The sequence below is a fragment of the Pristiophorus japonicus genome, unplaced genomic scaffold (genome assembly GCF_044704955.1).
Source record: "Pristiophorus japonicus isolate sPriJap1 unplaced genomic scaffold, sPriJap1.hap1 HAP1_SCAFFOLD_4170, whole genome shotgun sequence".
Taxonomy (NCBI): Eukaryota; Metazoa; Chordata; class Chondrichthyes; family Pristiophoridae; genus Pristiophorus; species Pristiophorus japonicus.
Genome location: NW_027254059.1, coordinates 1 through 8,920, shown reverse-complemented (window position 1 = coordinate 8,920; position 8,920 = coordinate 1). Strand labels below are relative to the sequence as shown.

The window sequence follows — 8,920 nt, the reverse complement described above, 5'->3', positions numbered from 1 at the left end:
ACAGGAACAGGAGGAGGCCCATTCAGTACCTCGAGTGTGTTACACAGGAACAGGGGTCCCATTCAGCCCCTCGAGTGTGTTACACAGGAACAGGAGGAGGCCCATTCAGCCCCTCGAGTGTGTTACACAGGAACAGGAGGTCCATTCGGCCCCTCGAGTGTGTTACACAGGAACAGGAGGCCCATTCGGCCCCTCGAGCCTGTTGCACAGGAACAGGAGGAGGCCCATTCAGCCCCTCGAGTGTGTTACACAGGAACAGGAGGAGGCCCATTCAGCCCCTCGAGTGTGTTACACAGGGAACAGGAGGCCCATTCAGCCCCTCGAGTGTGTTACACAGGAACAGGAGGAGGCCCATTCAGCCCCTCGAGTGTGTTACACAGGAACAGGAGGCCCATTCGGCCCCTCGAGCCTGTTGCACAGGAACAGGAGGAGGCCCATTCAGCCCCTCGAGTGTGTTACACAGGAACAGGAGGAGGCCCATTCAGCCCCTCGAATGTGTTACACAGTAACAGGAGGAGGTTCATTCAGCCCCTCGAGTGTGTTACACAGGAACAGGAGGTCCATTCAGCCCCTCGAGCCTGTTACACAGGAACAGGAGGCCCATTCAGTCCCTCGAGTGTGTTACACAGGAACAGGAGGAGGCCCATTCAGCCCCTCGAGTGTGTTACACAGGAACAGGAGGCCCATTCGGCCCCTCGAGTGTGTTACACAGGAACAGGAGGCCCATTCAGCCCCTCGAGTGTGTTACACAGGAACAGGAGGAGGCCCATTCAGCCCCTCGAGTGTGTTACACAGGAACAGGAGGCCCATTCAGCCCCTCGAGTGTGTTACACAGGAACAGGAGGCCCATTCAGCCCCTCGAGCCTGTTACACAGGAACAGGAGGCCCATTCGGCCCCTCGAGCCTGTTACAACGGACTATTGTCGCGGCCCACACGACGCCTCACCTGGCGGATAAGCTGGGTCTCGTTCTCGTCCTTGAGCATGAAGATGGGGAAGGGGAAGTCCTCGTACGACAAGCCATTGCCGTCGGGGTTCCAGAGGGTCCCGTTGCAGTTTGCGTATTCCGAGCCATAACTCTCGGAATATAGGCCTGCGGAAACAGAGAGGTGGGCAAGCAGATGGCAAATACAGTTCAAGTCCACGGCACAAGCGCACGCACCGAGAATTGGCTCACTAACAGGAAACAGAGAGTCGGGATAAATGGTTCATTCTCGGGTTGGCAAGCAGCAACCAGTGGGGCTGCCGCAGGGGATCAGTGCTGGGGCCCCAGCTATTTACAATCCACATGAACGACTTGGAAGAAGGGGACCGAGTGTAACTGAGCCACGTTTACTGACCGTACAAAGATGGGAGGAGAAGCCATGTGTGAGGAAGACACAGTACAGCGGGACCTGGGGGGGTTACTTGTGCGTGAAACACAAAAGGTTAGTCCGCAGGTACAGCAAGTGATCAGGAAGGGCCAATGGTATCTTGGCCTTTATTGCAAAGGGGGATGGAGTATAAAAGCAGGGAAGTCTCGCTTACAGTTTATACAGGGGTATTGGTGAGGCCACACCTGGAGTACTGCGTGCACAGTTCTGCTCTCCGTATTCACGAGAGGACACACTTTGCTTTGGAGGGCAGTGCAGAGAAGGTTCACTCGGTCGATTCCGGGGATGAGGGGAGTTGGACTTATGAGGAGAGGTTGAGGAGGTTGGGGGGCCCCTCTACTCATTGGGGTTCAGAAGAATGGGAGGCGACCTCATCGAGACGTGTACGGTTACGAGGTGGATGCAGAGAGGATGTTTCCACTGATGGCGGGGTCGTCTTAGGGAGAACGAGTGTGGGAGGCTGTGTCTGAGAGGTGGGGTACAATTTCGTTCGTACCCAAGGAAGGATATATTTGCCATCGAGGGAGTGCGGTGATGGGGGGAGACTAGAACTAGGGGGGAGCACGGTCTTAGAATAAGGGGCCGCCCATTTAAAACTGAGATGAGGAGGAATTCCTTCTCTCGGAGGGTTGTAAATCTGTGGAACTCGCTGCCTCAGAGAGCTGTGGGAGCCGGGACATTGAATATATTTAAGACGGAGATGTTAAACGATAAGGGGACGGGCAGGGAAGTGGAGCTGGGTCCATGATCGGATCAGCCAGGGTCGTATTAAATGGCGGAGCAAGGCTCGAGGGGCCGAATGGCCCACTCCTGCTCTTAATCCTTATGTCCTTGTAACTAAAACCGCCTATTCCCACCTCCGTCACATCGCACGTCTCCGCCCCCCTGCCCCAGCTCTTCGACTGCGGAAGCCCTCGTCCGTGCTCCCGTTACATCCAGCCTTGACCGTTCCAACGCACTCCTGACCGGCCTCCCACGTTCTACCCCACGACAACGAGGTGTGATCCAAAACTCGGTCCTAATTCGCACCGAGTCCCGCTCACCCATCACCCTCCTGTGCTCACTGACCCCGTGTCCTAACTCACACCCAGTCCCACTCACCCATCACCCTCCTGTGCTCACTGACCCCGTGTCCTAACTCACACCCAGTCCCACTCACCCATCACCCTCCTGTGCTCACTGACCCCGTGTCCTAACTCACACCCAGTCCCACTCACCCATCACCCTCCTGTGCTCACTGACCCCGTGTCCTAACTCACACCCAGTCCCACTCACCCATCACCCCCTGTGCTCACTGACCCCGTGTCCTAACTCACACCCAGTCCCACTCACCCATCACCCCCTGTGCCCCGTGTCCTAACTCACACCCAGTCCCACTCACCCATCACCCACTGTGCCCCGTGTCCTAACTCACACCCAGTCCCACTCACCCATCACCCACTGTGCTCACTGACCCCGTGTCCTAACTCATACCCAGTCCCACTCACCCATCACCCCCTGTGCTCAATGACCCCGTGTCCTAACTCACACCCAGTCCCACTCACCCATCACCCCCTGTGCCCCGTGTCCTAACTCACACCCAGTCCCACTCACCCATCACCCCCTGTGCTCACTGACCCCGTGTCCTAACTCACACCCAGTCCCACTCACCCATCACCCCCTGTGCTCACTGACCCCGTGTCCTAACTCACACCCAGTCCCACTCACCCATCACCCCCTGTGCTCACTGCCCCCGTGTCCTAACTCACACCCAGTCCCACTCACCCATCACCCCCTGTGCCCCGTGTCCTAACTCACACCCAGTCCCACTCACCCATCACCCCCTGTGCTCACTGCCCCCGTGTCCTAACTCACACCCAGTCCCGCTCACCCATCACCCCATGTGCCCCGTGTCCTAACTCACACCCAGTCCCACTCACCCATCACCCCCTGTGCTCACTGACCCCGTGTCCTAACTCACACCCAGTCCCACTCACCCATCACCCCCTGTGCCCCGTGTCCTAACTCACACCCAGTCCCACTCACCCATCACCCCCTGTGCCCCGTGTCCTAACTCACACCCAGTCCCACTCACCCATCACCCCCTGTGCTCACTGCCCCGTGTCCTAACTCACACCCAGTCCCACTCACCCATCACCCCCTGTGCTCACTGACCCCGTGTCCTAACTCACACCCAGTCCCACTCACCCATCACCCCCTGTGCCCCGTGTCCTAACTCACACCCAGTCCCACTCACCCATCACCCCCTGTGCTCACTGACCCCGTGTCCTAACTCACACCCAGTCCCACTCACCCATCACCCCCTGTGCTCACTGACCCGGTGCCCTAACTCACACCCAGTCCCACTCACCCATCACCCCCTGTGCTCACTGACCCCGTGTCCTAACTCACACCCAGTCCCACTCACCCATCACCCCCTGTGCCCCGTGTCCTAACTCACACCCAGTCCCACTCACCCATCACCCCCTGTGCTCACTGCCCCGTGTCCTAACTCACACCCAGTCCCACTCACCCATCACCCCCTGTGCTCACTGGCCCCGTGTCCTAACTCACACCCAGTCCCACTCACCCATCACCCCCTGTGCCCATCACTCTTGTGTGGGACCTTGTCAAAAGCCTTTTGAAAGTCCAAATACACCACATCTACTGGTTCTCCCCTTGTCCTCTCTACTAGCTACATCCTCAAAACATTCCAGAGAATTTGTCAAGCAAGATTTCCCTTTCATAAACCCACGCTGACTCGGACCGATCCTGTCACTGCTTTCCAGATGCGCTGCTATTTCATCCTCAATGATCACTTCCAACATTTCCCCCACGACCGATGTCAGGCTAACCGGTCTAAAATTACCCCGCTTTCTCTCTCTCTCCTTTTTTAAACATGCCATTTGCCTTCTGTGGTTACATTCGCTGCCCTCCAGTCCAGAGGAACTGATCCCGAGTCGATGGGACTGTTGGAAAATGACCACCAATGCATCCACTATTTCTAGGGCCACTTCCTGAAGTACTCTGGGATGCAGACTTATCAGGTCCCGGGGATTTATCCCGTCAATTTCCCCAACACAATTTCCCGCCGAATCAGGATTTCCTTCAGTTCCTCCTTCTCACTAGACCCTCGAACCCCTGGTATTTCTGGAAGGTTATTTGTGTCTTCCTTCGCGAAGACAGAACCAAAGAATTTGTTCAATTGGTCCGCCATTTCCTTGTTCCCCGTTATCAATTCACCTGATTCTGACTGCAAGGGACCTACGTTTGTCTTCACTAATCTTTTTCCTCTTCACGTATCTATAGAAGCTTTTGCAGTCAGTTTTCATGTTCCCGGCAAGCTTACTCTCACACTCTATTTTCCCCCCTCTTAATTAAATCAGTCTGGTGAACCTTCGCTGCACTCCCTCAATAGCAAGAACGTCCTTCCTCAGGTTCGGAGACCAAAACTGTCCACAATACTCCAGGTGAGGCCTCACCAAGGGCCCTGTACAACTGTAGCAACACCTCCCTGTACTCAAATCCCCCTCGCTATGAAGGCCAACATAACCATTTGCCTTCTTCACCGCCTGCTGTACCTGCATGGCCAACCTTCAATGACTGATGCAACCAGGACACCCAGGTCTCGTTGCACCTTCCCCCTTTTCCGAATCTGGACCCCCAAATTCAGATTCCTCTGCCCCTTAAGTTTACAATGCACAGAGATGACCTGGAAGAGGGGACAGAGTGTAGTGTAACAACATTTGCAGATGACACTGAGATTAGTGGGGAAAGCGGGTTATGTAGAGGACCACAACTGTTTACAATATACATCGATGATCTGGAAGAGGGGACAGAGTGTATTGTAACAACATTTGCAGATGACACTAAGATTAGTGGGGAAAGTGGGTTGTGTTGAGGACCACAACTGTTTACAATATACATCGATGACCAGGAAGAGGGGACAGAGTGTATTGTAACAACATTTGCAGATGACACTGAGATTCGTGGGGAAAGCGGGTTGTGTAGAGGACCACAACTGTTTACAATACACATCGATCACCTGGAAGAGGGGACAGAGTGCATTGTAACAACATTTGCAGATGACACTGAGATTAGTGGGGAAAGCGGGTTGTGTTGAGGACCACAACTGTTTACAATATACATCGATCACCTGGAAGAGGGGACAGAGTGTAGTGTAACAACATTTGCAGATGACACTAAGATTAGTGGGGAAAGCGGGTTGTGTAGAGGACCACAACTATTTACAATATACATAGATGACCTGGAAGAGGGGACAGAGTGTAGTGTAACAACATTTGCAGATGACACTAAGATTAGTGGGGAAAGCGGGTTATGTAGAGGACCACAACTGTTTACAATATACATCGATGACCTGGAAGAGGGGACAGAGTGTATTGTAACAACATTTGCAGACGACACTAAGATTAGTGGGGAAAGCGGGTTGTGTAGAGGACCACAACTGTTTACAATATACATCGATGATCTGGAAGAGGGGACAGAGTGTATTGTAACAACATTTGCAGATGACACTAAGATTAGTGGGGAAAGCGGGTTGTATAGAGGACCACAACTGTTTACAATATACATCGATGACCTGGAAGAGGGGACAGAGTGTATTGTAACAACATTTGCAGATGACACTGAGATTAGCGGGGAAAGCGGGCTGTGTAGAGGACCACAACTGTTTACAATATACATCGATGACCTGGAAGAGGGGACAGAGTGTATTGTAACAACATTTGCAGATGACACTAAGATTAGTGGGGAAAGCGGGTTGTATAGAGGACCACAACTGTTTACAATACACATCGATGACCTGGAAGAGGGGACAGAGTGCATTGTAACAACAATGTCGGAAAGTGTGAGGTCATCCAACCTTGGGCCCAACTCCGGTTCCTGGTATCTTGTGTCCTTGTGCCAACCTTCCCTGCTCGAGGGACAATGATCCCAGCTTCACCACGACAAACCGGGGGCCCTCGTTTCCCCCCCGCCCGCCCACCCCTCCCTCGCCCGCACTCACCATATCCGTCGTTCGGGCATCTCCGATCCGGGGAGAAGCGTGGGCCGCTGGGAGCGGCGGGAATCACCACGGCGACCCCGGTGACCCGGGCGGTGACCTTCAACCGCAGCATGACGTCCCTGGCGGAGCAAGGGGCGGAAAAAAAAAGAGAGGAATTATGGGAGGGAAGGCCACTCACTCCCTCACAAGGTGGCATCAAATTGGACATTGACCGCTTTCTGTTCACCACAAGTCCGTGGGGATCGGGGCCAAAGGCAAGTGGATGGAGTTTGGTCGCAGATTAGCCTCGAGGGGCTGAATGGGCCTCCGCCTGTTCCTGTGTAACACACTCGAGGGGCTGAATGGGCCTCCTGTTCCTGTGTAACACACACTCGAGGGACTGAATGGACCTCCTGTTCCTGTGTAACACACTCGAGGGACTGAATGGGCCTCCTGTTCCTGTGTAACACACTCGAGGGGCTGAATGGGCCTCCTGTTCCTGTGTAACACACTCGAGGGGCTGAATGGGCCTCCTGTTCCTGTGTAACACACTCGAGGGGCTGAATGGGCCTCCTCCTGTTCCTGTGTAACACACTCGAGGGGCTGAATGGGCCTCCTCCTGTGTAACACACTCGAGGGGCTGAATGGGCCTCCTCCTGTTCCTGTGTAACACACTCGAGGGGCTGAATGGGCCTCCTCCTGTTCCTGTGTAACACACTCGAGGGGCTGAATGGGCCTCCTCCTGTTCCTGTGTAACACACTCGAGGGGCTGAATGGGCCTCCTCCTGTTCCTGTGTAACACACTCAAGGGGCTGAATGGGCCTCCTCCTGTTCCTGTGTAACACACTCGAGGGGCTGAATGGGCCTCCTCCTGTTCCTGTGTAACACACTCGAGGGGCTGAATGGGCCTCCTCCTGTTCCTGTGTAACACACTCGAGGGTCTGAATGGGTCTCCTCCTGTCGGAGGGGCTGAATGGGCCTCCTGTTCCTGTGCAACACACTCGAGGGGCTGAATGGGCCTCCTCCTGTTCCTGTGTAACACACTCGAGGGGCTGAATGGGCCTCCTCCTGTTCCTGTGTAACACACTCGAGGGACTGAATGGGCCTCCTCCTGTTCCTGTGTAACAGGCTCGAGGGGCTGAATGGGCCTCCTGTTCCTGTGTAACACACTCGAGGGACTGAATGGGCCTCCTCCTGTTCCTGTGTAACACACTCGAGGGGCTGAATGGGCCTCCTGTTCCTGTGTAACACACTCGAGGGGCTGAATGGGCCTCCTGTTCCTGTGTAACACACTCGAGGGGCTGAATGGGCCTCCTGTTCCTGTGCAACAGGGTAGATACGGGGAGGATGTTTCCCGGGGCTGGGGAATCGAGAACCAGGGGTCACACAGTCTCAAGATATTGAGGCCATTGAGGACTGAGATGAGGAGGAATTTCTTCACTCAGACGGAGGTGAATCTCTGGAACTCTCTCTCCCAGAGAGCCCTGAACGCTCAGTCGTTGAGTATATTCAATCCCTCTCCTTATGTCTCTCCCTCCAATCTCTCTGCTGCTCTCTCCCTCTCTGGTTTCTCTCCCCCTCTCTCTCTCCACCCCTGATCTCTCCCTCTCGATCTCTCCGTCCCTCTCTGTCTGTCCATCCATCTCTCCCTCTCTCTCTCTCTCCACCCCTCATCTCTCTCCGTCCCCTTCTCTCCCTCCCTCTCTCTCTGTCTCTCCCTCTCTCTCTCTCTCCCCTCTCGATCTCTCTCCCTCCCTCTCTCTCTCTCCACCCCTGATCTCTCTCCGTCCCTCTCTCTCTATGTCTGTCCGTCTCTCCCTCTCTCTCTCCACTCCTGATCTCCCCCCTCTCGATCGCTCTCCCCTCCCTCTCTCTCTCTCTCCACCCCTGATCTCTCTCCCTCTCTCTCTCTCTCCACCCCTCATCTCTCTCCGTCCCCCTCTCTCCCTCCCTCTCTCTATGTCTGTCCGTCTCTCCCTCTCTCTCCACTCCTGATCTCCCCCCTCTCGATCGCTCTCCCTCCATCTCTCTCTCTCTCCACCCCTGATCTCTCTCCCTCTCTCTCCACCCCTCATCTCTCTCCGTCCCCCTCTCTCCCTCCCTCTCTCTATGTCTGTCCGTCTCTCCCTCTCTCTCTCCACTCCTGATCTCCCCCCTCTCGATCGCTCTCCCTCCCTCTCTCTCTCTCTCTCCACCCCTGATCTCTCTCCCTCTCTCTCTACCCCTGATCTCTCTCCCTCTCTCTCTCTCTCTTTCTCCACCCCTGATCTCTCTCCCTCTCTCTCTCTCTCTCTTTCTCCACCCCTGATCTCTCTCCCTCTCTCTCTCTCTCTTTCTCCACCCCTGATCTCTCTCCCTCTCTCTCTCCACTCCTGATCTCTCCCCTCTCGATCTCTCTCTCTCTCTTGCTCTCTCTCTCTCCACCCCTGATCTCTCTCCGTCCCTCTCTCTCTCTGTCCGTCCATCTCTCCCTCTCCCTCCCCTCCCATCTCTGCATGTCTCTCCCTCGCTCTCTCTCCATCCGTCTCTCCCCCCTCCGAGGAGAGGGCGGGGGGGCAGGGGCG

At 55.2% G+C, this 8,920-nt stretch overlaps 1 protein-coding gene across 1 annotated transcript; it reads right to left on the bottom strand.

Annotated features, from left to right (window-relative positions):
• Positions 1-946: 946 nt before the first annotated feature.
• Positions 947-6,496, bottom strand: ncstn (nicastrin; the record flags this gene model as incomplete). Its single annotated transcript, XM_070873107.1, has 2 exons — positions 947-1,092; positions 6,378-6,496. Coding segments are annotated over 2 exons (265 nt in total), but the record flags the coding sequence as incomplete, so codon positions are not given.
• Positions 6,497-8,920: the final 2,424 nt, after the last annotated feature.